Source organism: Dermacentor variabilis, chromosome 6 (genome assembly GCF_050947875.1).
Source record: "Dermacentor variabilis isolate Ectoservices chromosome 6, ASM5094787v1, whole genome shotgun sequence".
In the NCBI taxonomy this organism is placed as follows: Eukaryota; Metazoa; Arthropoda; class Arachnida; order Ixodida; family Ixodidae; genus Dermacentor; species Dermacentor variabilis.
In genome coordinates this window covers 104,112,545-104,139,266 of record NC_134573.1, presented here as the reverse complement: position 1 = coordinate 104,139,266, position 26,722 = coordinate 104,112,545, and the positions used below count along the sequence as shown (strand labels likewise).

Below are 26,722 nucleotides of genomic sequence, written 5' to 3'. Positions count from 1 at the left end.
TCGCTCTCCATGGAGTCGTTGAAGGAAGAGACGGCGAGCAGTAGTTCTGCGGCCTTGGTCCACAGGTCTCCTGGGTTGTTGTCGGTCACCTCCAGGCCATCTTCCAGCTGCACAGGCGTTTTGACAAGCCCTGCTTTTTGCCAGCAGTTGCTAATGGTGGACGCGTTCAAGTTCCACCAAGCTCCTGTGAGCATTTCCGCTGCCTGACGAATATTAATTGCAGTCGGCTGCTTTAGGCGGAGGTTGATAATCAACCGCTGCACAAGGCACTGACAAAATTCTGCTTTCACACTCTTTATAATGCCCTGGTCTAGGGGTTGCAGCAAGGCGGCAGAAATTCCAAGCGAGCATGCTTTAAACGAACATTCGCGATGTGAGCAGAGCAGTTGTCGACGACCAGTAGAATTCTTCAGTCATCCCTCCTCATTTGGTTGTCGAGTTTGATGAGCCACTCAGAAAAGAGTTCTCTGGTCACCCAGGCTCGTTTGTGGGCATGGTAGTCGCACAGTAATGACATGACATTTTTCACGCTGCGAGGCTTTGCGTACTTGCCGATGGCGAGCGGTTTAATTTTCTTCGGGCCTGTTGCATTGCAGTAGAACAGGACTATCACGCGAAGATGCGACTTCTTCCCTCCTTTGCACTGCTGCCCTTTGAAGTGCATCGTCCGGTCTAGCAGGAGCTGATAAAAACATGCGATCTCATCCACGTTGAAAATATCAGCTTCAGAGTATGATTCAGCCACTTCTAGAAAATGATCATTGCGCCAGGAATCTGCGCCTTCTCTGTCAGCAGCCTTTTCCTTGCCCAAGACTACCTGCTAAATTATTCCGTTCCTTTGGTGGAAACGAAAAAGCCAACCTGCACTGGCATCGGACCAGTTATTTGAAGTGCATTGGCAAATTCGGGGGATTTTTCTTGGAGCATTGGGCCAGACACGGGAACGTTTTGCTGTCTGACATCTTTGAACCACGTGAGAACAGTTTGGTCCAAATTTCGAAAGTTTTCCAGTCGCAGCCGTTTCCTCGTAGGAGCGAGTTGCGATTACCGGTAAAGCTGGACAATTTTGTTTTGGTCTTTCAAAATAATCGCGACGCTTGATGGTGCAATGCCATGCTGTCTGCTCACGTCGATTTGCTTTTTCCCTGCGTTTATTTCCTGCAATACGTCCAATTTGTCCTGCAGCAAAAACTGCTTTCGCTTCTTATTGGCGCCTCGCTAGCTGCATTCATTGTTTGATCTTGTGTGAACATCGCCAAACCTTTGTCATGAAGTTCTTGCTGAACTTTATAGTGAATCGGTTGGCACTCGACATGGTGATGATGATAGCTACTGCACTCGCAGTTTGTTTCACTCGAGAGTTGCGGCGCTGTTACTTTTAGCCTAATTCGTAATACGAATGTTCCTCGGTTATAAAGGGGTAAATAAACTGCGTGTGTTATTCTGAAATATGCGTTGTATTCAAATTCGTAGTCCTGAAATATTTTTACATTGAAAATATAGGCAATCTGACGGGGATTTTTAAAATATTTGTTAATGTGGGGTTCATAGTAACGAGATTTGACTGTACTTTGGCTCTATGGGATATGTGGTGGTGCTGTATGAAAATCGATCGTTGAATAGGCCATATGAAAAATCGATCATTGTCTGTAGTAAAAAATGTGACGGCACTCACGACACAGCCGGCCACCAGAAGCAATGATGTCCCAGTGTCCGATGTGTCTTGGCAATCTGCATGCAGAGTGGCAGCGTCTAGCACCACACCAGCTGTCTGTCAAGCTGTAGATTGTTACCATTGCTCAGGTGGTATTCCAAATGTGAGACGCATGTTCCAGACTGACTGTAGCCCCTCCTATCACCTGTTAGCACCTGTGGTTGTCAGCAGACAGTGTGAACTGTACTGCCAGGCATGTGCTCGAGTGTTGCTGTTAACCCTTTGAGGGTCAAATCATTTTGAAAAAGAACTTTCCCAGATGGTCAAATTACTTTATTGCGGATCTTGAATGTTCAATATGTATAAAGTCGGGAATAAATAGTAATTTGCTGTCGGCATCACTCAGAACTGCAAAATGTTCAATAGTATTTCACAGTGTGGTACTCCTTGAAACACGGGTCTACGCACAGCAGCGCCTTATCGCAGTCTGCACACCTAAAATACTTGTCTGTTCTCCTCTTGGAGTGACGAGTTGTGTTGGCGCACACATGACATCTTCTCTGCGTGCAGCTGCCTTGGGCAGAGGTCTGAGGCACCCTCTTGCAATAAGCGCGTTGCCGCAGAGAGTGAGAATACTTCGTGAGCGACGGTGATAAACAAGCTAAGAGCAGCACCAATCAATATAGAAATAAACTTCCACCGTCCCTGCAAGAGAGTGCCGACAAAGAGAAAAAATCACGTTTCGCGCGCCTCCGTTGCGATCACGCGGTGAAACCAAAACTGAAAAGGGGGTGTTGCCGCAGTCTGCGCAACGCGCTGAAGCGAGAAATCGCTTCTATTTATCTCTGCAAGAAGGGAGCACAAATTTCAAACGCTTCTCACCTCCCAGTGAGCATGCATCGTCATTATGGCGTGAAATTTCAAACGGAGAGTCGAAACCGTACCTGTATGGCAAAGACCTTGCGGGACAGAAAACCGCTGCCTTACATATACGGCAAAAACCTTCAAAGGGTTGACAGATCTAAGCTTTGTACAGTGCAGTCCACTTATAGCAATACAGTCGAACCCACTTAACCGGTATCGTTATAACAATGAGAAGCTGCTGCACCGTGAACTTTTGTATGTTTTCTATGGTGAAATCGCTTATAACGATGAAGTCTGGCTGATGGGTGCCCATGCCAAAAGATAGTGAAATGTGAAATCCTTGAAAAGAAAATGAGAAATTCGAGCCGCTGCCCCATGGCCTGCGGCCCCAACAGCTGCTGTACGCTCATTTTCCAGCTTTCTCCACACGCCTGTCTCCTGTCGCCCTTCCATCCCTCCAAACACAAATGGGCTGTACCCATAGCTCTACGCCGCGTCACCCTCCGAAACACTAATGGACCATGCCAACTGCGCTACTGCAATATTGCTTGCTGGCTCCTCATTCAGCGCAGTTCTACAAACAGCTTAATCGCTCGTGCTCATCTTTGTTGGTTGCATCGAAATCATTCCTGGCCACATGGTTTTTCAGCCTCGTTTCACCCGCCGCCGAAATGGAAGATGGCTGACCCGCCTGCTGATCATCGACAATGCACTATGTTGCCAGTGAAAAGAAAGCACATGGCTATAGACTTGGAAATTAAGTGCTTCTAACCGATGAGGCAATTGTTGCAAACGTGCTTCCATCAGATAGCAATGGCGAGGCCGGCAGCGATGACGTGGTAGGGCAAGCTGCCTCAATGTTGTCCTCACAAGAGGCCCGGCAGATGATTCAGTCCCTCCGGGGCTTCGTTTTAGCGAGGAACCTTTTGCTGCATTATGTGGATCACCTGGATGTCTTGGAGGATGTTGTCTAGCTTTGTGAGGCTGACGGATATGGGGTTTTCTCGTGCAAGCCAGTGAGAAGTAGGTGGCGAGATGCTTGTGGCGAGCTTGCCTCAGTGTTTCTTCTGGATTTCTCAAGCTAACAGGCTACTGTGACAACCTTCTTGCATATATTAAAGGGCCCCTTTTGGGGCCACTAAAGCGATGCCTTGGCGGAGCTCGCATATCGCTTGGCACCCGTGACCCCTCTTTGCAGTTGTTATAGCAGTGCCATTCTTTTAACACTGACAGCTGTGGCTTGTTACACATGAACGGAATGGCCAGGAAGCAGTTAAACGAGTGAACACAATTGGCAGCCAGATGGAGGAAGGTGGTGGGGAGGGGCTCTGGCCTCCCCGCCATTGTAGTTTTCTCACATCAGCTCTGCCATCCCCCTATTTTGATTTTTTCATGCTACCCGCTTATAACAATTATTGGCTATAACAATGGAATTTTCGTGACACTTGAATATTGTTATAAGTGGTTTCGACTGTATTTACAAAACCTGGACCCTCATGGGCATATGCGTCAACAGGCGTTTGGTGAGGTGCGACACCACGTACCCGAGCACATGAGGATTGGACCCTCCCGTGTTTAACCATGTGTAGCTTAGCCGTGTCCAGGGAAAAGGGAATCCTGGGGCTTGAGCCGATGCTGAGTGTTTGGACCTTTAAGGCCCCTTGGTGGAGACAACACACCCTTTTTGCCTTGGCTTCATGTAGACGGCACCCCCGGACTGACCCACCCAGGGGAAATTGGTAGTTGCCTTTTCCTGTCTCTGTCTCCCTCCAACCTTCGTCTTTCTCCCTCACTTTCCATCTCTCCTCTCATCACTTCGTTTTACTTCCAATCTTCTAGGCAGCAAGGGTTAACCTGGTGTAGTTCATCCAACCTTAGGTCTGTTATATTAGGTTATATTAGCTATGTACAGTTGGCGTCTTCGTTGCCTTCGAGCTTCGTAGCGTCCCCTTGTTGGGCTCGGTGGTTGGCGGCTGGCATAGCTACTGAAATTATGGTTACTTCTGTGGCTTTTTCGATGTTCCCCCGACTTCTTGATTTCCCTCAGAAACGAGGGCACACCGAAGATGTTTTGCAATTTCTTGGCAACAAATTGCAATTCCTCCCAATTCCATGTCATTCGTTCTGAAAACCATGAAAAAACGGATGAGAACGATCTCAACCTTCCTCGTGTCAAAATGTGTCACCGAATCTCTTGGCGCAGGCTACAAAGCATCGTAAATGGCTAGCGGTGATCTCCTTTTGGAACCCTGTGATGTGAAACAGCATGAAAATCTTCCTAAAGTAGTGTCATTTGGGGAAATCCCAGTGACAATATCCCCAGACCGAATTATAAACACCAGCTGTGGTGTTGTCTCCAATGATGTCCTGATGGAGCTAACAGAAGCTGAACTGTTGGAAGGCTGGAGCGACCGAAATGTAATCAATGTTAAAAGAATTTTGCTAAGGTGCAATTGCAAGGAGATCAAAACCAAGCATCTAGTACTTACCTTTTGCTCAAGCAGCCTGCCTGAGACGCTCAAGGCCGGCTATGTAAAGCTGCGGGTCAGGCCGTATGTTCCAAATCCTCTTCGATGCTTCAAATGCCAGCATTTCGGCCACAGTTCCCAGAACTGCCGAGGCTGGCAGACATGTGCAAAATATCATTCTGGTGACCATGCCTCTGAAACTTGCGAAAACGCTCCACACTGTGTGAACTGTGATAGCGAGCATATCCTGCAGACTCGCGGTCGTGCCCATTTTGGAAGAAAGAAAAAGAAATAGTCACAATCAAAGTAAAGGAAAATATAACGTTTAAGGAGGCGCATAGGCGGGTGTCATACCTGCCAATGAACAGCTTTGCCGAAGTGGTACGTCAGGGGGCAGTGCCACAATGGCTCCCGGCAGCTGTCCGGCCCACATGCAGCGAGTCGGTGGTCACACCATCTGCCCCTTGACGGCTGCAGCTAGCGCTGCTCTCCCACCTCAACAGAAGGGTGTCTTCCAACGTGTCGAGGCCGCCACGTCAGGCACAGTGCTCAGAAGAGTGCATGTCCAGTGCTTTGCAAGAGGCGATGGACACAGCCAGCAGCCAGATGGCGCCACCAGCGCCTAAGGAGTGGTGAGAGTCTCGTGATCGCTCCAAGAAAGACAAAGCTCGCATCACGGCGTCTGGAAAAGGCCCATGAGCTAACCTTCGTCTCTTAAATACACAGCACAAAACACTTTTATCAGAATGGAGACACAAATACTACAACGGAATCTTAAAGGACTCATTCATAACCTTGATGATATTAGAGAACTCCTACACAAACATAATCCAGGGTTGCTGTGTGTTCAAGAGACACATCTGAAACATACGAACACAAACTTTCTTCATGTACAATCCGTGCATTTTACCGGTGCTGACAATGGGGCAGAAACTTGGAGACTTATAAAGAAGCTTGAGAACAAGTTAAGGACCACGCAAAGAGTGATGGAACGAAGAATGCTAGGCATAATGTTAAGAGACTGAGAGTGGTTTGGATCAGAGAGCAAACGGGCATAGCCAATATTCTAATTGACATTGAGAGAAAAAAATGGAGCTTGGCAGGTCATGTAATATGCAGGTTAGATAACTGGTGGATGATTAGGGTTACAGAATGGGTGCCAAAAGAAGGGAAATGCAGTTGAGAACGACAGAAGACTAGGTGGGGGAGTGATGAAATTCGGAAATTCGTGGGTGCTAGTTGGAATTGGCTGGTGCAGGACAGGGATAATTGGAGATCTTAGGGAGAGGCCTTCGTCCTGCAGTAGACATAAAATAGGCTGATGATGATGATGGTGATGAATTGCACTATTTTCTGAACTGTGACGAGGCTAATGCCTCTGGCGGTGTAGCAGTAGTAGTCGACATGTCGCTCTTCAGACGCCCCTTGAGGCAGTGTCAGTTCGGGCCATTCTTTTTAATAAATTGGTCACTGTATGTTTCATTTATATACCTCCGAACCATCATCTCGAAAAAAGTCTTTTATAGCCTCATTGGTCAGCTCCCCGAGCGTTAGATACGTGTGGGAGATTTTAACACTCATAACATGATGTGGGGAGACTCGCAATGTTACGCGAGAGGTCAACTAATTGAAAACTTGTTTTTAAACTCTGGTGTGGGCCTTTTGAAGAAGGAACTAACGTACTATAATCTTCACCATAATTCATACTCGTCAGTAGACCTGTCGATTGGCTCCTCTTCCATCTTCCCAGATTCAGAATGGCATGTAATTAAAAATCCATTCGGAAGTGATCACTTCACAGTAATACTGAACTTATTAACCCAGCATGGTTCCCCTCCGCATGTCCCTCGCTGGAGACTGGCCTCAGCAGACTGGGAAGCTTTTAAGGAATCCACTTACTTATCACGAGATTTTATAAATAATTTTACTATGGATTATGCTGCATCATTATTTACTACTTTTGTCATTGACATCACTGAAAAGTTCATTCCTCAAACAAGTGGCAGTTCATTTAAACAATGGTTCCCCTGGTGAAATAACAATTGCACGCAGGTATGAAGGAGACAAAATAAAAAAGCTTGGGGCAAACTATGTGAATGTCCTATTGCCGGAAATCTAATAGAAATTAAACAGGTTAAATCCCATAGAAGAAGGATGCAATGAGAGGCAAACAGGGCAAGCTGGCAGAGGTTTCTCTCAGGTATAAATTCATATATTCAAAAGGCTACAGTATGGGATGGGCTCAGAAGGCTAAAGGGACAAGAAATTCATACGTTGCCCCTAGTGAACGATGAAAGAACAGCTTAGAAGATCAAACTGACGCTCTTGGGGAACGTTTTGAGCGAGTTTCCAGTTCTAATCATTATTCCGTGGCATACCTAAAGCACAAACAAATAGCAGAATGTGAGGCCACCGACCGCAAATGCAGACAGAACAAATCCTATAACCTGCCTTTTAACATTGCCAAGTTGACAGCCTTCCTGACTGCATGTCACAATTTTGCACCTGGACCTGACAGGATCACGTACAACATGATTAAACTTCTCCACAGTGGTACTCAAATAATGCTACTCGCACTTTCAATACTATATAGGCTGCCGGGTACCTTGTCCTTGTCCGTGTCATTCCGATTCTGAAACGAGGCGAAAATCCCACATTAGTTTGGTGCCATCTGCTAGCCGCCTGGTTAGCTCAGATGGTAGAGTGGCTGCCCCAGAAAGGTGGTGGTCCCGGGTTCGAGTCCTGGACCAGGACGAATTATTCTTTAACTGTGAGGCTTTTCTTTTGAGGAACTTGTATGATTTTTTTTGTAGCAATTACTACGAACAGGTGGATGTCTGATTTTCTCTTCATTAATTACTTCTCTTCACCTTGCGGGTTTCTGCAGAACTATTACGTCGTTCAGCTCTGTAAAGGTGTTAATGTCTCTACAAAAGCATACAAATCCTGTTTTCATTGAACTTTACTCACTCTTGTACAACACTTATTTATCTCATAGACATGTAGTTATATGTTGGGTTCCTGGCCATAGAGTAATCGAGGGTGATGTGCCTGCTGACGAAATCGCCAAATCAATAACATCGCAAGGTATTCCTTCTGTTACTTCCCCTGCCACAGACATGAAGCCCTTCCTATGAAACAAGCTGCGAAGCCACTGGCAATGCTTGCGGGATGCTGGAACGAGCAATAAGTTTCATGTGATTAAGCCGAAGTTTGGTTTCTGACCTCCAACTTAAGAAAACACGAAGAACGGATGCGCTATTCACTCGACTCAGAATAGGACACACATTTCGCACTCGGTAACTTTCTGTTGACAGGTAACGAGCCTCCAACCTGTGGTAGATGTGGCGATGTGGGGTAGATGTGTCTTCCATGTCCTCCTGAAGTGTGGGAAGCCGAAGGAGAGGGGAAGAAACATTTTCCTCTTGCATACCGCTGCGCTGTTGTGTCACTCTTCATCAGGCTATGTTTCTTGGTAAAGAACTGCTTTTTGAGACCAAAGCAGTCCTTGCTTTCTTGAATAATGTTGACCTACATGTTGTAAGCCCATTAAATTCGTAACCCATCCTCCTTCCAGAGGATGCTGCTGTGACAGTTGTTTTGTATAGCACATGCCTCCAAGCCCTTGTGTTTCAAGGGCTCTGGGGAGGCAGTAGTGCTCTAGCCAACTTTAGCATGTGACATATTTTGTATATTTCATCATTCTTTTGCAATGCATTTTAATGCTCATGATACACATTATTAGTCATTACCATAATCATATTACATGCAGATTTTGCGCAATTTACAGCGACTATATTTAGGCCCCTTTACAGCCACGTCACATTAACTTCATAGAACTTATCACTCCACTGCGAACTCATTAACACTGGCATGGTGCTCCTTGGCCATACCTGACCCTTGTGCCACTAAACACCACACATTCATTCATTTCACAAAACCTGGAAATCTGATCACTGTCACAAGGTATTGTTGCTATATGTTGATTGACCTCAAAACTGCTGCCAGGAGTACCTGTGCGCTAATGTAAAGGCACCGTTTCAGCGGACAGCACAGATGGTTGCCAACAACATGCTCGTAGGTTGCTGTTAATGGCATCTGAGCTGCCAAGTTTAGTGGGCATGTTAGAAACCTGGAGGCAATGAACTCGGCTGCTATTTGAAAGCGCTTATGCAGGATGGTTAACAAGGACGTGCTCTTGAGAGTGCGAATGTTTTTCTGGTGTTTCATGCAGGGATGCCCTACTAGCCACGCTGCTGGATGGGGTGCGTTCGTCAGGTAACGGAGATGTGCTGGTGTCGGGCCAGCCAGGCCAGTGGGGACGAGGCCGGCGGGTGGGACCACTCGGTTGCCCGCCCGATGAAGATGTCGAGGCCACCTACCTTCGCATGCTTCACACACCACCGCCTATTGGTATGTGTGTTGTGTGCACACATGTGTGCGAGCTCAGTTTCCTGAGATTGGGAAAAGCAGTAACTTACATATTTGCTTCTTCAAGGCTGTGTCAAATGCACAAGAATTGACTTACTTTTGCTCACAAATGTTGCAAGTTGCTCATACAGTGGAATGTCTTTTGATACAATGGTCATAATGCTAACCCTAAAAACCCGCATTGCCCGAACATGAGGTGTTGTAGTGCCCATGAAAGTCTTATTTTTTTCTTTTTTTCTTTTCAATATGAAGTATGAAGTAGAAATGCACACACTGCAGAAGCAAGCTAACCTGCATGGATACATACTGGGATGCTATCAGTGTACTCGTACTGCAATTTGCAGTAAGTGAATGGGCCTGGCCGCAGGTCCATTACAATACACCGTTGAACGGCTAATAGCCATGCTTTGGAAATGAGTCAACCTAGGGAGGCTGTTGTTTCAGGTTTCGGTTTTGAAATGGACTTCCCATTGGAGACAGTTGTCTTCGCTTCTTGTCTGCAAGTCTGTTCATCTCGTGTGTCGTTGAGCACACGCCTCTCGGTTTGTTTACTCTTGATCCTTCCCCTTCAGCCGCTGTGTCACCGGCTCCCGGCGCTCACAGACGCTGTTCAATTCAAAAGTGGCTTTCGGCTCGCAGAACATCTGCGTCCATTCCCACCCGCATGTATCACTGAGAGCACGAAGGAAGTGCGTTCAGCATGAATTTTTTTAGGATTAGCATTGTGATCAGTTAATCAAAGACCACTCTGCAACTCGAGCAACTTGTGGTATTAATGTGCAAAAAAGTAAACTTATGTGTTCTAGACATGGCTTTGGAGAAGCAAATTGGTAAATTCCCACATTTCACGATTTCAAGAAACTCTGAATCCCTTGGGAAACTCTCGGGATCTCAAAATATGCGGAGTTTTCAGATAAGCTTCACATATGCATAATATTTTATGTTGCAAATTATTAATATATTGAACTATTTCGTGATCCCCTTCTAGTTTTGTATATTGGAGATCGATTGTATTCAAAATTCTGTTTCTTTCACTTTCAGCAGAAGGGATAACAACACTTATTGTTGTCTCAGGTGAGAAAGCGGGAAGTAAGCGGGGACTGTTCTAAATGATTCTGCTTCAGGACAGCCATGGACGAAAAAGGCACCAGTTCCTCAGCGAAGGCATGAATCAGCCAACCCCTGTGCAATAACCTCTGCTCATTCAAGAGAGTGGTTCACATTTAGGCAATCTGTGAATTTGTTCTCTCAATTTATGCAAAGCAATGTTTCTCTGTTTCTCTGCAAAGCACTGTCATCTCTGTTGAATTTTTGAAAATTGACATGCAGCTTCAACGAACACAACAGTATACATGCATGAGGTGACATGCCGTCCTCTTGTTTCACTGCTGCCATTGTCATGGTGCACGAGATAACTGAAGTTATTTATCATTTACAAGCTCCTTAGTTTGCCAGTTGTCACTTTGTGATTAGCATTACGTGCATGTATCAAATAATGTAAACAAGCCTTTTTTATCACACTGGCTCCATAGCAACTTTATATTGCACTTCAGAAAATATTTCGTATTCGATTCAAAGGCCATATTTTTTTCAATATTTATATTCAATGCAAATAGAAAATGTCACTATTTGAACACCCCTGGTTTTCATAAGAATTGTGTAAGGCAAACGGCAGCAAAAAGACATGCTGTCAGGCCATTTAGGTTTTGACATTAAGTTGTGCTGCCATGTGCAGTACAGTAAACTTCTGTTAATTTGACTCCAATTAATTCAATTTTACTGTTAATTCGATCCTGACCGAAGGTCTGGGCAGGCGTCTGCATTTATATGGGCCTAAATTTCCGTTATTTTGATATCAAAACTGGCCTTAACCGGATAATTCGAACTTGACTGGTCAGCTTCGCTGTTATACAACTGCGTTATGTGTTGAATCATATCAAGAGTGGAAAGGGGCCACTGTCATGGGACATAGTACGTGTTTCTTAATTGTACATGCATGCATACACCCTCTCCAGTCACAGTATGCGTGCCTAGACGCTAAATAAGCATACTGGCAGCCATACAGAGCTGTTTCTGACGTTGCTCTGGCAGTTTTAACCCTTGTCCTGCCCACCACACGTGTCTCGTATATGGGACCGTTACTGGTGCCTAGTATGCATTCCTTAATTATAAGTGCATGCACGCATCCTGCACCGAGAAACAGAGAAAAACCATCTGTATTTTAGGAAAGGTAATTAAAAGGAAGGTGGTAAGATGAACAACTCTGAAAGTCTAGGGCTCGTTTAGGGTCAACAAAAGAACAGGCATCTATCTAAAACTCTGGAGGCATGCCAGTAAGCTTATTAGGCGTTTCTGTGCTTGTACTCTGACTGGAGACTGTGTGTGTAGGTTTGTAAATTGAAGAACACGTGCTGTGTCCCCTACAAGGGCTCCTTTTCCTGCTTGGTGTGGTTCACCGTATAACACAGCTGTATTTTGGCGAAGCTAACTTTGAAGGAAAATATTGCCAATTAAATCAACATGTTTCTGCGTCTTTCCTCTCTTTTGTTTAATTCGGCCTGCCAGATAATTCAACTGGTTTTGTCGGTCCCGGCAAGGTCTAATTAACGGAAGCCGACTGAAGTTGTATGTGTGATTCTACAGATATCATGTAGGCTTGCGTTTGCTTGAGTTTGTGGCCGAGAACAGCTGTTGAGAAGCAATCATTAATATCATGAGCTATTAATTTTGTGCTTCAGTAAGACCCTGTTCTCCTTGTCCTGCAGGTAACTGGGGCTATTCTGAGATTCTGCTTCGCTTCAACAGCAACGTACCTTACAGTGGGCTTCTCAACACGGCTACCAAAGAGGCAAGTGTTACCATAGTCATATTTTGTAAGGGCCCTTTTGCTTCAGTTCTGTTCCTTTAGCATTCGCTAAGGCAAGGTTGGTGGCAGCCAGTGCGGTGACATTTGAGCTAATGACAGACTGAAAGGAACACAGAAAGCAAAGGATGGTTGCAACATAAAGTCCTGGATCTTCATTTGTGGTGACTTTCAAGGAGTTCAGTAGTGCAAAGAGCTGAGCTGCTTTGGTAAGTCAGCGTGTTGTATTGAAGGAATTACATCCTCTAGTGGAAAAGATGCGAGAACAAGGAAGCAAGCAGACAGGAAAGAATGTTCCTTGCATCTAACTTTATTACTCCTCTCCACATCAGCTGCTGTCCTTTGAATGAAGTATAGTAGAATCTAGCTCATACGTTTTAGAGAAAGACATGAGAAAGAATGTGTTAATCGGTAAAACGGTACGACCCGAAGTCACTAAAAGAAATTTTGGCATACTCGACTGTAGCGACGTAATACAAAGGGTTGTTCAATTCGTTGTAGCATGAGACTGATGCACCAAGCTAGTTTGGCCCTAGCGACTCGAGATGCATGTTGTCACTTCTTTTTTTTTTTGTTTTAGCAAACTTGCGTTTGGCTCCTCGAATTTTGCCTTTATCAGCTGCTTTGGACGGCACCTTTTGGTGGGAAATTTTGACGTGCCCACTCGGCGAGAATTGTTGCTGCACGAGGCACTGCCATGTGTCGAGCTGGTGGAGCCCAAGTGATCAGAGACACACTTTGTCGTTTTCCTATTGCGGAGTGCTTTAAGCTTGCAATAGGTATCCAAAACAAAATTGAGCTGGCAAGCAATGCCGGAATACAATGCCACCAAATGGAACCATGACACTCTGTGCTGCCTGCATCAGGAAACGATGGCGCAGTTAGGTTATCACCTATGAAAAGTGTGTAGTGCGCTTCCAACAGCACTATGCCACATGCCCTGTGAAACAGATAGGTGAAGATACTTATCGCAATAGGGTAGCTTGCGATAGCTGGTAATGTCGTGTGTGATGACCCGTGAAGAAATCTGTTGATACTAAAAGAGGAAACTGAGTGCTTGTGGCGTTTTCATGCGACAGCGGCAGACGAGTACTGTGGATAGGCTGCCGTGGCGAGCACCTACCGCTCTCCGTTGTGCGTGCCTTGTGCCTTTTCTTGTTGACATGGGATCTAGCAACCGGAAAACATATTATACGATCACAGTGCGGCAGTCTTTTGAATGTTGGTGCCAAAAATTGTTTTCCAGGAATATATATACATATAACCAGTAAAAAGGAAGCATAACTGTATTGGGTAATTTTTGTGTTCTCGATTTTGAATGTTGGTGCCGCGAAATCATACGAAAAGGGATTGTATCAATGGGGTTCTACTGTAATTGTAAATGTTCCTTCCTATTCTGTCGTTTCGTTACTTTTTTTCATGTCTTTTCTACTGCAAGATGTATGAACCAAACTAACCCAGCAACAAGTAGTAATATAGGAATTACCTGCTAGCACTTCAGCTTTCTGGCTGTGGAAATGGCCAGAGCTTTTGCTCTGCATATCCATACTTACAATGTCTGCTAGCAAGGAATTTGCAACACCGTTATCTTAAAATGATCATTTTCTGTTATTGTCACCTTCTTCTGGTGGTGCTGCGTTGTATCAGCCGCAGCTTCCAAGACTTCTTGTCCTTGCGCACATTTTACACACAAGCGTAGATGCCCCATCTGTGAAATCGGTGAAATTGTCACCGTGAGAGAAACGAGCGCTGGAGTAAGAAGGGGCCTGAAGGTGAAGAGAATTGCTGAATTTGTGCCCGCTCTGTTTGTGCTTCGATTCCACGGTTCACGTTGTGCATGTTAACGGCATCTCTTCTTTGCATATGTAGCAAAATGTGCTTTTCCTGCGGCACACCGGGCGTGTACCACAGGGAAAGATGCCGCCGTTACTGCTTGCTGGAAGTGGTGCATGACCCAGGACACTGAGAATGAGCCCGGTTCCTTCGCATGATTTCTGAGCTGCGGCAGTGCCTATGACACACAAAAGAATCTTGGAGGAAATGTGCTGGGATTTGCATCCTATTGGCTAGCCATCAGGTGCTAGGCATGTTGTTATACACACCTGTGCAAAATATTGTTTCAGTACACAGAAGAGAGGGCCTGCCATTTCTTTTAGAGCACTAGCTGCTTTTGACTACACCTTGCTAAAATTTAGTGCAGCAATTTTTCACGTTCGTTCTAATGTACTGATAAACATGATGGCTATCATCTGGGTTTCTTCATATTTAATGACTACCCACCGTGGTTGCTCAGCTGCTATGGTGTTGGGCTGCTGAGCACGACGTCGCGGGATTGAATCCCGGCCACGGTGGCCGCATTTCGATGGGGGCGAAATGTGAAAACACCCGTGTACTTAGATTTAGGTGCACGTTAAAGAACCCCAGGTGGTTGAAATTTCCTCCACTACGGCATGCCTCATAATCAGAAAGTGGTTTTGGCATGTGAAACCGCATAATTTAATTTAATAAATATTTAACAACTAAGCATCACCTCAGGTGCAAATAGAAAATTAGGAAGCTGCCCAACTTACACAAAGCGAAGTGTATGCAGAAGCATTGTACCGCTCTGCTACATGTACATAAGATTATTTCATAGCAGTATTTGGATGTATAGTAGATTTCTATTAGTAATTCAACTATCATGAGAACAAGGAAATTGATCAAATTGTCTGGCTGGTCGAGTTGAACAAGATGAAAAAAATAAACGACACCACAACACGCCACTGATTCAATTGGCGGTGTTTGCCTGATTCTAAAGTACCCCGAATCGAATGCGTGCCCACTTGCTATGTGTCCAAAGTAGAAGACTAACGTATAAGTGATATTAGAGCTTGTAAACAAATTAGAAATCTACATGCACCTGCTTTTTAACAAGAACAATTGTTGCACAATGGTGGCCAGTTTTCTAAATTCTTCATTGCCGCAATACATTCTTGTCATGCGGTAAAGCATGCAAACATTGCGATGACTGTTTTGATATCTTGTCTGATTTCTTTGCTTAAGCAATTTATGACCCAATTCTTACAAAAAAGAAAGAAAGGGTGTGTATTAGAATCGAGCAAATACCGTAATCAGGGACTGTGAGCTGCGGTTATGGCTTGAAACACCTGCATTAAAGGGACACTAAAGGAAAATACTAAGTCGACGTGGATTGTTTAAATAACATTCCAGAAACCTCACAATGCTCATTTCGTGCCAAGAAAAGACTTAGTTTACGAGAAAATTGAATCTGAAGGGTCCGAATACCTTTTTCGAAATTTAAATCTCCCACCACCCAACCGGGGGAGTGGTGACGTTGCATACGCCATCACCACCCTTTGCTGCCGTCGGGGAATAAAGCGGTGCCCGACAGATGGCGGCACCAAACCAAGACAGAGTGGTGGATTCACCACTGCAGCTTTTGCTTGGTCAAGTGGCATAGACTGTTTGAGTATCCCGCGAGATCACATGGAAGTTGAATTCTTTGCTACTTGCAGTTTGTGCGAATGTTGCGAGCCAGCAATACCAGCGCAGCACTACACGATAACAAAACTGCTGAAACACGAATGTGTGGGCGGCGCAGGTGAGCGAAAACGAAACCTTTTGACCACCCGTCAAGGGTAATTTCAATTACTTTTTTTTTTTCGGAAAATGAAATAGAACTGGACAAGTAGCACTTTATTTCATCTTATAATGCAATACAAGGATGTCTTCTGCAACGAGTAGTTGAGTACTAGCGACTGAATTTAACTGAGGCATGCTTTTGTCATCGGGCAAGTGCTTGAATGTCTTGGGGTGTTTGTAATCACGTCCTGCATTTACCTCAATTTCTCGATTATTAAGCCCCCCCTTGAAATTTTTTCGTGCTGTCATGCGCCGCTGATCAAAACAACCACCGGTGGCGGAAATCGTGCTGGACTTTGTCTAGAATGTCCTTTTCATGCTCGAAAAGACATTTCGGCGCAAACATTGCGAAACGGGGCTGGATTTCGCGGCAACGTTCATGCACTGGGAGCCACATATCGTAACGCAAGAAGCCCCATCTGAGCACAGTTTCAAAGGCATTTGGGCTCCTGTGAAGCGTGCTGCTATGGACCCTGTGTCGCGCACACGTCTAGAAAGGCTCGCCAGTATAATGGATCTGTACGGAGAGATGCTGTGTTGAAGTACCTCTGCTGAAGATTAACAGCTGCCGTCACTGCCTTCCCCAGATCGAGGTGACCCTATGGGTTGGTACATTCTGCCAGAGAGGTGACAGAAGTCGTTGCTAAAGGAAACGATGACTGCAAGCAGCCGGTGTCGTGTTGTTTCGTTTTTCCAGTCGGCGCTTTCGCAGCCAAGCACTGCACACGTATGCCTTCTAGCGATCACAAAACACTGTCGGACTCTCTTCGCACAGCTAATCAGGCCGCTAAGCACATATGTGTTATAACGTAAGCCATTTGGCACTTGTGTTGCGGGCCATAGTTACCAATTCGCAAGTGTGCACAAGCAAGCAACACGACGAGGAAGACCACAGAGCACACGTATCTGATAGCAGACTAACCGGAAGTCATAGGTTCTTGCTTGACCAATCGACAGCATCTGCTCCTGGTGACATCACCAGATGAACCCTGGTGACATCACGATGAGTGCTGGGGACACCGGAAAGACCCGGAGAGGAGCGCGGGTTTCTTTTTAAAATTTTTTGCCGCCCCTGTGCCACATAGCACTGCTGCATTTGGCATCGTTGATCGTGATGGCATTCTGAACTTGATGCCTGTGTTTACTTGAACTGTTCCAAAATATTGTAGGTGATTTAGGGGCCCTTTAAATAAAAGGTGTTGCCCACTGACCCACAATCCTACTCCTGTCTGTCGCGTTTGCACGCAGGGCTTCTTTACGGAGAACAAGGAGAGGCAGGTTCAGAATGCCCTGCTGTCTGTGCTGGACCAGGAGATGCCTTTGGAGATAATTGAGGCCCAGCTCCATGCTTTGAGGCGCCTCTTTGCCTCGAAGCCTGGCTTCGCTGCCTTCAACCAGATTTCGAGGTCAGTGGTGCTCCTCCCAAGGGCTGGAAATGGGTGGAAAGAAACCCCTTTCCTGTTTGCATTGTCTAATTTCGCGGGCGTAGTGCATGTCTTGCTAGCATATATTGATGTGTGGTTGAAATTTATGCTCATTTCTACTATTTTTGTCCCAGCGATCTGCTTCCAAGGAATACAGTTAAATGTTGATGTAATGATCTTAAATTTTGTGAAATCTTCAATGTAACTAATTGTTTCTTTTCATACCTTGATGTTATGGCCATGTATTTTTAGCCTCGTTATATAATAAAGTGTGCTTATCCAGTTGGTTAATAAAATTAAACTTCTTAAATGCCGTGAAGGAAGACTGAGGAAATAAATGAAAACATTGCCGTGAGCACCAATGGTAAAATAATTGAATTTGATGTAGTTAGCAAATGCACCACACTCATCTAGCTGAGTGTTGTACGGGAGTGGTGAAAGATCACTTCAAAAGCATGTAGTACAGTACATATGAAGCTCAGATTCCATGCACTAAAGCCCCTCAAACTATGACACACACACGTTCACCTGCCGTGGTTGCTTAGTGGCTATAGTGTTGAGCTGCTGAGCGCGAGGTCTCGGGATCGAATCCCGGCCATGGCCGCCACGTTTCGATGGGGGCAAAATGTGAAAACACCCATGTACTTAGATTTAAAGATATTTTTTTTTATTTAGTTAAAGAGCCCCAGGTGGTCCAAATTTCTGGAGTCCCTCACTATGGCGTGCATCAAAATCAGATTGTGGTTTCGGCACTTAAAACCCCATAATTTAATTTAAATTTTTTAATGCACCTGTTTAGGGCAGCGTGCGTGTGGAAAGTGGTGACAAGTATGTTGCCCGAACACACCCAGGAGGAAGACGCAACATGAAAAGCTGTGGAGCACTATGATACGAACTTTGTGATGACACTGATGCTTAATCTGAGAGCTTCCCTCTATCTGCTACTTACAGGAACAACCTGAGGACAAATCGATATGAATTTATTTACTGTGGTCGAACATGGGCTCTACTGCGAGCTTGCACAGTGAATAAAAGACTAATGAGGCTTTTTACATAACAACATGAAATGAATGTAGCAGTTGCACATTTTGCACATGCTGCAGTGTGCTGCAATGCATGGCAGTTTGTCACATCTGCCAGCACTTTCATTGTGCTGAAAGCTCACATTGATGCAGCATCCAGTCTGTCCTTTATACAGAGTACCCCATGATAATGACTGTGCACCACACCTCTTCTGGAAGCAACTGAATGGCATTGCATGCTTTGTGCCCCACATGCTGAGTAGCCACTTCCAGTTGTCAACCTTGGATTCAACATAGATACAGGTGTCACTCAGTTTTCTTGCTGCTGGCCAAGTAATTGATCCCATCTAACAGTTATTTGTGTACTTGCACCATGCTAAAGGAGCAAAGCTGTTGCTGGCCATTAATGTCAACAAATAGGTGGGCAGAAGTGGTAGCGAGAGGAAAGGATGGGGCTGTGCTTTCTTTACTGTGTAAACCTTGCACTGCATTTCTGAGGATTTGAAACCCTTGCTTGCGCAGGGTTCGGGAACGGGTTGGCCTGCTGGTGCTCAAGGCTCTCAAGCTAGATGACGTCGGCGTGGCCCATGCGACAATCGACATGCTGTGTGCACTAATGCAGGCAGGTTGTCATCAGAGAATCGTCATGTCCCTGTTCTCTAAGCTTGTGGGATCCCAGACTGTAAAGTCGGCAGCCTGCTTTCCTGGCACACTGCTGAAGATCACTTGCCAGCTGACCACAAGAAAAACCATAGAAAAACATGGTTTACAATGTTCCTTGCATGTTGGGCTATTCGGTCATGCATAAATTGTTGATTATATCAAGAGCTTAACAGAATTTCATGATCCTTAGGTTAGGTCTTTCAGCAAACATTTTTTAATATCTTTATCCCTTATGCTTAACTACTGTGAACTTGTAGATACTATATAGAATTTTATGTATACTTATTTCTAATGAGACCCATTTTTGTTTCTCATATGGTTTTGACTTCATGATAGTTTCCTCTACCTAATTTTTCAGAAAGATTTTCAAAAAATCAGTTGCTTAGATTTTGCTAAACGGGGTATTAATGACATCTGCATGATTTGAGAGCTCCAATAAGACCAATTTTTATTGCTTTGTTTATCTTAAACCAAGAGTTGGGAGACTGAAGTAAACACTCAGAAGAAGGCCTATCTGAAAGTCTTTTCTTTGAAGTCTGCCCTTGTACAACAGTTGAGTTTCTATCCTAAAAAAGGAATCGAAAGACTTTGAAGATTTTTTCGAAGTCTATCTTAGAACAAGAGTCAGCCTGTCTATCTTGGAGCAATAGTTTACGAGACTGAACCAAGGTCCAAACAAAAATTTGTTTTGCTATAACTGAAACCACATCACACCCCGTATTTTCAATATTGTTATGGCATTAGGATGCTCATTGAAATAAAACATGGTCAACTGAATTTTAGGTTTACATTAGGTAAAGATTCAACTGTACTAGTATCCCTGGGCATGCCACATGCACAATGGTTTTGCATTACTATGATTGCCTTCATTTTGATCATAGGGACCTTTGAATTTTTACTGACACATGGTTTTTTACTGACGCTGCAGCCCATGCACGACAATGGCGACCTCTACCATGAGCAGCAGAACAAGTTGGCATTATTGTCTTCAAAGAGCTTCCTTGAAGCTCTGCTGTCTAGCTTCGTACAGCATGTGGTGAGTTCCTAGCGGCTACATTTTGGAATATCTGTGGTCTTTATAAAGTCACCAGTCACACTGTTGAGGTCAGGCTTGGTTTTCCCACTGGTATTGTTGACTGACTTCGACATCAATATGGCCCTACATGGCTCATGTGTCAGCGCACTGTCTCTTTCACTCAGCAAAAAAGGGATTGGCTTAATCACCGACAATAGAGGGCGTAGGTAGACTAGGAAGAGCATCTCTGCACATGCGAGTAGGCTGTATGTGTGCCTCATTCTTCCGAAAAATAAAACAACTTATAGTTTGTGCTTACGTGTTATGTGTTGTTTTTTTCGCTAAAGTCCTGTCCTTATGTCACTTCGATCAATAGTGTTAGTTATGTTGAACCAACCAGCCCACTGTGGAATATTCCTTAATAACATTTACATCATCGTTGAAATTAGTTTTTTTGGCCTCCCTGATAATTCTGACATTTCTGCGACCCTATCAGTATCAGGAAAAATCGGTGACTGTTTACTTTGAGCACACAACCTGAAGAGCCAAATAGCGACAATGTGCACGCATTCAATGCAGACTGCACACCGCTGACAAGTGGCCAAAGCAAATGACTTCTCTGTCGCCTAGGCAATCCCCACCTACTGGATGGCATGCTGCTGCTGCTGTTTTTCTTTTTTAATCTGTTTTTTGTTTGCTCGCTCAATTCGCATCTCCTTCCCGTAGCCTTTGTTGTTCTCCCCTCTGCCGGCATGCCTCATTGAAGAGCACATCCACTGTCTCGCTTGTCTGCGGTATTTTCCGGGAACTGCATTATAATGACTATTTCGTCTTACTTTGCTGCACTATAAGCCATATGCATATATATTGAGTTCTATAGGAAGATAAACTGGAGTCAGGAATGGCCTCATTATATCCGTTCCTGCACTATAAGCGGTTACATTACAAATGGTTTGAACTGTAGTCTCGCCATTTCGAGCCTTTTCTCTCCCACTCATCTTGGAGCAAGGAGGGCCCGATCTTGCAAAATAAACATGTTTGCTTTCAAACCTTGTCATTGTTCACCGCCTTCCTTTGTGCTTGTAACTTAACATCACTGTGAAGCCACACCTCAAACGAGATTCTTTTCCATTCAAAGCTTTTTTCTTTTTTCTCCTCTATACGATGATGCTCCCCGTATTCTGCAATATTTTCGTTCCTTTTGTGCTTCTCTTTTATTTGTAAGCGAGAAATGGTGACTAGGCACTGATGACTCTGGAAACTGTACCACATGCGCCGCTGTTCGTGTTTCATTTGATGCCGATAGCACATACGGTTTCGCTGTATTGGGCAATAATACTTGCCCTATGCTGTGATATATTAGCTTTTGTTTTCTTAGATTTGTGTTTTCTCGTTTTTAAATCGAAGAGAACCAGAATAGACATGATAACGGGGCAACATCGCACGGTGCAGTCAATCTGGACGGGCACACCTCTCAGTGGTGGTGATTGGACAATGCGCACTATACCTTTAGCTGTGGTTTCTGCTGTTCGCATTTCATTTGATGCCGATAGTACATATTTGTAACATATCATATCCCTGCTGTGGTGGCATAGCGGCTATGGCCTTGCACTACTAAGCCCAAGGATGTGGGATCAAATCCCGGCTGCGGTGGCTGCATTTTGTCGGGGTTGAAATGTAAAAACGCCTGTGTACCCTGCACTGGGTGCACGTTAAAGAAGCCCAGGTGGTCAAAATCAATCCAGAGTCCCTCACTACGATGCGCCTCGTTATCAAATCGTCATTTTGGCATGTAAAACCCCAGAATATTTTGGAAAAAGACAGGGAAGAGTGGGAGATAGAAATTCAAGCCGATGAGCAAAACGGGAGTAAAAGTGGGAGCCAACATTTTGACAGACAAGTCCACTTGTCGAAACGCTGGCTCCCGCATTTACCTTGTTCTCGTTTTGCTCATAGCCCAGAATATCTTGTAACATATCATCATGGAGCAGGCACTGCTTGGCTGTTATGGTGCCTGTCAACTAAGAGGATTTTCGTTGCAGGAGCGGGGCACAGGGGCCTTGGTCGTGAGTGCCTTGCTTGACCTGCTGACGTTTGCTATGTGCCCACCATACAGCGAGACGACAGATGGTGCACAGTTTGACTCTCTACTCGAGCTGGTGGCGTCTCACGGTCGTGTGGTCTTCCAGCTCTTCCAGGTTGGTGAAAGTCATCTTACTCACGGGAATGGAGGGCCAAACTCATGTGCCCGCTGACCAGACAGTACATACTGACCTACACTACTAGATAGCTGCCAGTTTACGCACCCCTTTGTAGGAGGCCTGCTTAAACTTAACTCCTTTCTGTTGGCTAGTTCAACTGTGGGACATTTCTGCTAGACATCTGGTGGCAGCAGTATCTTATTCTATTTCCCATTTGTTGATTAATTCGATTGAGTTGGGTGGGTTTTGGTGTCCCAAGGCAGCACTGGGGCTATGAGGAATGCTATCGTGGAGGGCTCTAGATCACTTTTAGCCTCCTGAGATTCTTTAAGGTGCACCTAAATCGAAGCACATAAATGTTTTCCCATTTTTTCCTCTAACGAGATGTGTTTTTGTGGCCGGGAATTGAGCCCACAACTTTGTGCTCAGCAGCACAACATTGTAGCCACTGAGCCACCATGGCAGGCTTCCATCTTCTCATTTGTTAGCCAAGAGTTTTCTTCCCGTGCATGTTTACATGCATCCACATATCCTCGCCAATCACACGATGGGCAGGACAGCATAGAGACAGGCAGCCCGTGTTGCATGTTGAAACATTAAGGTTCAACTTATGCCAAGCAAGTTTTCCGCATTCTGATGGATGTGGAATTTGAAAACATTTTTTGTGTATGATTTGGGTATGTAGTAAAGAATATTGTGCCGTCAAAATTAACTTGGACCCCTCCATTATAGCAGTCCTTGTAGCCCAGCTGTTGCTTTGTGAGGTTGAATATTGTCAGTCAATTAGTCATCAATTTTTATCATCTGCCTATGCTGTAGGCACTGGGTTACTCATTACATTGAGAATGAGAAGCATGTTATACCGAAACGATAAGAATAACGCTATGCATTCTCGCTACAGTGTTATTCAAGTATTGTTCTATTTTATTTGCAAACGGTAGCTGTCGAGCAACAGGCTCACGACAGCCTCATTTACATGTCTTTTTAAAGCGTTTTTATACTTGCACTCGTCTTGTGGCTTACTATATGTGCCAATGTGTTCATTGTTTCTGTCTGATGCAATGAGTCATTTGCACAGTGATGCTTGCAAGATGGAACAGAAATGTAGACGGTGTTTTTCTACTTATGCAGCATCCGTCAGTTGCCATTGTGAAGGGGGCAGGCCTGGTGATGCGTGCAATCATAGAGGTGAGTGTGTCGCCACTTCAGGCCTCACTGTGAGCACAGTAGAGGGATAAGTGGCTGATGCAAAGTTATGGCAGTTGCCACCACGCACTGAAGCATGACTTATGTTTCAGTGCGGCTGCCAAACGGTGTTACAATGCGCAGCGATAAGTGTAACGAGCTGTGCTCGTTGGTTTGGGTTCAAAGGATGCATTTCTTCAGTGAAACGTTTGAATATGTAGACAAACAAAAGACAGAAAAACTGCTAGTGCGATTCTATAAACCTCCACTTTCTCTGTTTACAGCACCTTTTTCTTAATTTGCAAGTCCACTTCTCTACATTGCACACTTTCCGAACGTATGGCAGCATAGATGAAGTCTAAGATGAAGTGCTAGCTGCACATGCTGGGCCGTGTCTGTTGCACATGGCTTCGTCACGAGGGTTGCGCCTGCATTAAAGTGGACTCGTATGCAGTGATTACAAAAGTGAGAAAGCTAACCTTACGGTTACTAAAAATGTCTGTAGCAAAGCTTTGCGTCACATCGACCAAATTCATGTTAGCAACTTTTGCTGTTGTCTCATAAATGAGGACAGCATAGCTTAGACTTATTCATGCCTTTTTCCATGCTTTATGCAAAGTAGGATGCATTATTGTGGCTTCCCCTCAGCTTTTTTTTTTCCTTGCTCCATCATTATTTCAAAGCGATTATTTCAAAGCGATTATTTCAAAGTTTTAAATAGTCATAGGCAATCCCTCAGTGCACTGTGTTCACACTGCTGGTACCACAAAATTTGGTGTTCACACCTGTGTCACATGGACATTGCGTGCAGTGGCAAACAAAAGAATGCAAGAAGACAATGCAGTTCTTTTATTTGATCATTTTACCAGTTTTTATTTGAAGGCAGGTGTTGGCTTGAATCTGCCTTGTTAGTAGGGCTTGTGGCAGTAAAGGAGGAGGCTGTTACAAGAGACCAGGCTTGGCAGTCAATTTATTGACCTCAGATTTGCAGGTGTTCAAAGCTGTTTATTCATTTATTCCATTCTTAAAGAGAATTGGCCTAGACAAGGAGTTATAAAATGCAGTTTGAGAGTGCTTGAGAGAGACTGAAGACTGAACAAGAAATATAGCTGCACATCAGTGTGCGAGCATATGTACACAGACATTATTAGTTGTGGGGGTCTCATCCCTGCTCTTGGGGCAAAGGAAAGACGACACACTAGTGCAAACAGTCACAAGGACATTTATTGCACCTTTGAACGACTAATGCCTGCTAGCCGAGCTGCTATCCACAAAACATTCCGATGAGCGCGCGACAAATTGAGGAAGCCCAACTCACCGCAACCGTATAGCGAGCGAATATGTTTGCCCCATGCTGGACACCAACGCCTGGTCATTTGCGTGACGGTACACACGAACGGTGGCGCGTTCAAACAATCATGTTCGTTCATTCTGATGTAAGCCTCGTGAGGCGATCTCTCAGAAGCATGGATCAGCACACGTGCGGAATGTCCACACCGATTGCTTACCCCTAGCCAAAGAGGAACAGCTTTCTCTTTTTTGCGCCCGAGTAAGTTTTAAAGAGCCGTTAGGAGGTGTTAGCAGTGCAACATTTGCGCCATCTCTCGTACTACCCTGCAAGCACACAGACTGCTGCCGTAAAGCCATGCGGCGAAGCCAGATTACCGGTGATAGAAGCTATGGTGGGAAAAATATCAGGAGGCGCGCGAGAGTCGTGCATCCCCACACAACCAAGAGTAACAGAGATCCTCTTCCACATTGAAATAAATAACATTTTCAACTCGTTATGGCTAAATTCATACATAAATATTTAACACATTCACATAATATGTGGAAATTTATGTTTAAAAATTATAAGTACACAAATTACAGCTAATAGAAGTAACCATACAACTATACAGAATAGTAATTCACTTAGCTCTGCTAATGAACTACAACTTGAAGTTCTTCAGTGGCAGCGTAAAAATAATGGCATTGATGTCATTGCTATGCAACATGAAATGAAAAAAATTGAAGCTATAAAGGAAACCCGCATGGGTTTTCTTTGTAGCTTCGTGCTACATATGGGTAGATATCAATTTTTTCATGAACCTTCCTCCACCTTGCAGAATTCTGCATAACTGATTTGCCAGCTGTGAAACATATTTGGTGCAATAATCTTCAGACTTTGTTTACTGTAATTAGTCTTTGTTCTGGGTTCAGTTCATTGCCTGAGCAGGTTTAGTCAAGACAAGTTATATCTTTTGGGTTTGCAAGTGTTCTAAAGAAAAAATCGGAAGCGCATAGCAGAAGGAAAAACCGATAGAGTAGGCCATACTCTTAACCCTTTCAGACACCACTTTATCCATAAAGTTGATTGAAAACTTGCTTTCACCACATCTCTTGCATCTTCAGAATCATAGAAAGTGTACAGCTGCAGAAAAGATTAAGAATTTTCAATTCTTTCGCGAGTTTTGTCAAGTTTACAAAATTTCGACTCCGTGCGAAAACTTGCTAAAGGAACATCAAATATGAGGACATAAACTATTTCGTGTTTTGCAAAGCTTGAAAAGCACTTATCCAGCCACTTGAAAATTATGCCTGGTGCATGGAATTTGACAAACAATGAAAGAAGTGAACCCGCTACATATAACATACTGACACAGAATAAAAACACCCAACTGTTTACCTCCCCATTCATTTTCCTAAAAAAATTATGAACACTACTCAAAATTGCAGCACCATTCTAATAATAATTGTTTCCAGATGTATGCAGCACATTTTAAATATAATTGCATTAATCAGCAGTTTGCTGTTGATGCATTATCTTGCTGTACACAGTTGTGTAGACAGCGTCTGAAAGGGTTAAGCGTCTTTTGTGCCACTGAGTACAAATGCAAGATACAATAAGGCGAGTGAAGTTTTGAAGTGATGAGGTATTCAGCGGTAATTGATGGTTCAGTACTAACTGGGTATTCCCTTTATGTGGACCACACTGTGCATCCCTCACATTGCCAGTTTTCCCTGACAAAGTGAATAGTTTGGATGCTGAACTGGCTGTTACCACTACAAATAAGAAATAAGACTGTGAAGGTTCTGTAGACAAAGAGCAGCCCATTAGTGATACCATTAATTCACAACGAACATTAGATTTAGAAAAAGAAAGGCTTCACGACATAAAGTGGACATTGTTTTTTTAGCACTGTAAAAACTTGGTTCTTTGCATAAAAGTTAACAATAGTGTGGCTCTGCGAAGTCGGGCACAAGAACATGTTAATTGAATGCATCACTAATGTCGTTTGTCATGTAAC

General features: G+C 44.4%; 1 protein-coding gene across 1 annotated transcript in view; it reads left to right on the top strand.

Annotated features, from left to right (window-relative positions):
- Rme-8 (receptor mediated endocytosis 8) overlaps positions 1-26,722 on the top strand; it is a 187,602-nt gene that overhangs the window by 43,678 nt on the left and 117,202 nt on the right. Inside the window, exons 9-15 of the mRNA XM_075695386.1 lie at positions 9,221-9,399; positions 12,183-12,265; positions 17,171-17,328; positions 18,891-18,990; positions 19,960-20,067; positions 22,089-22,244; positions 23,379-23,435. Coding sequence (XP_075551501.1) covers positions 9,221-9,399; positions 12,183-12,265; positions 17,171-17,328; positions 18,891-18,990; positions 19,960-20,067; positions 22,089-22,244; positions 23,379-23,435 — 841 coding nt within the window. The remainder of the gene's footprint in view (positions 1-9,220; positions 9,400-12,182; positions 12,266-17,170; positions 17,329-18,890; positions 18,991-19,959; positions 20,068-22,088; positions 22,245-23,378; positions 23,436-26,722) is intronic.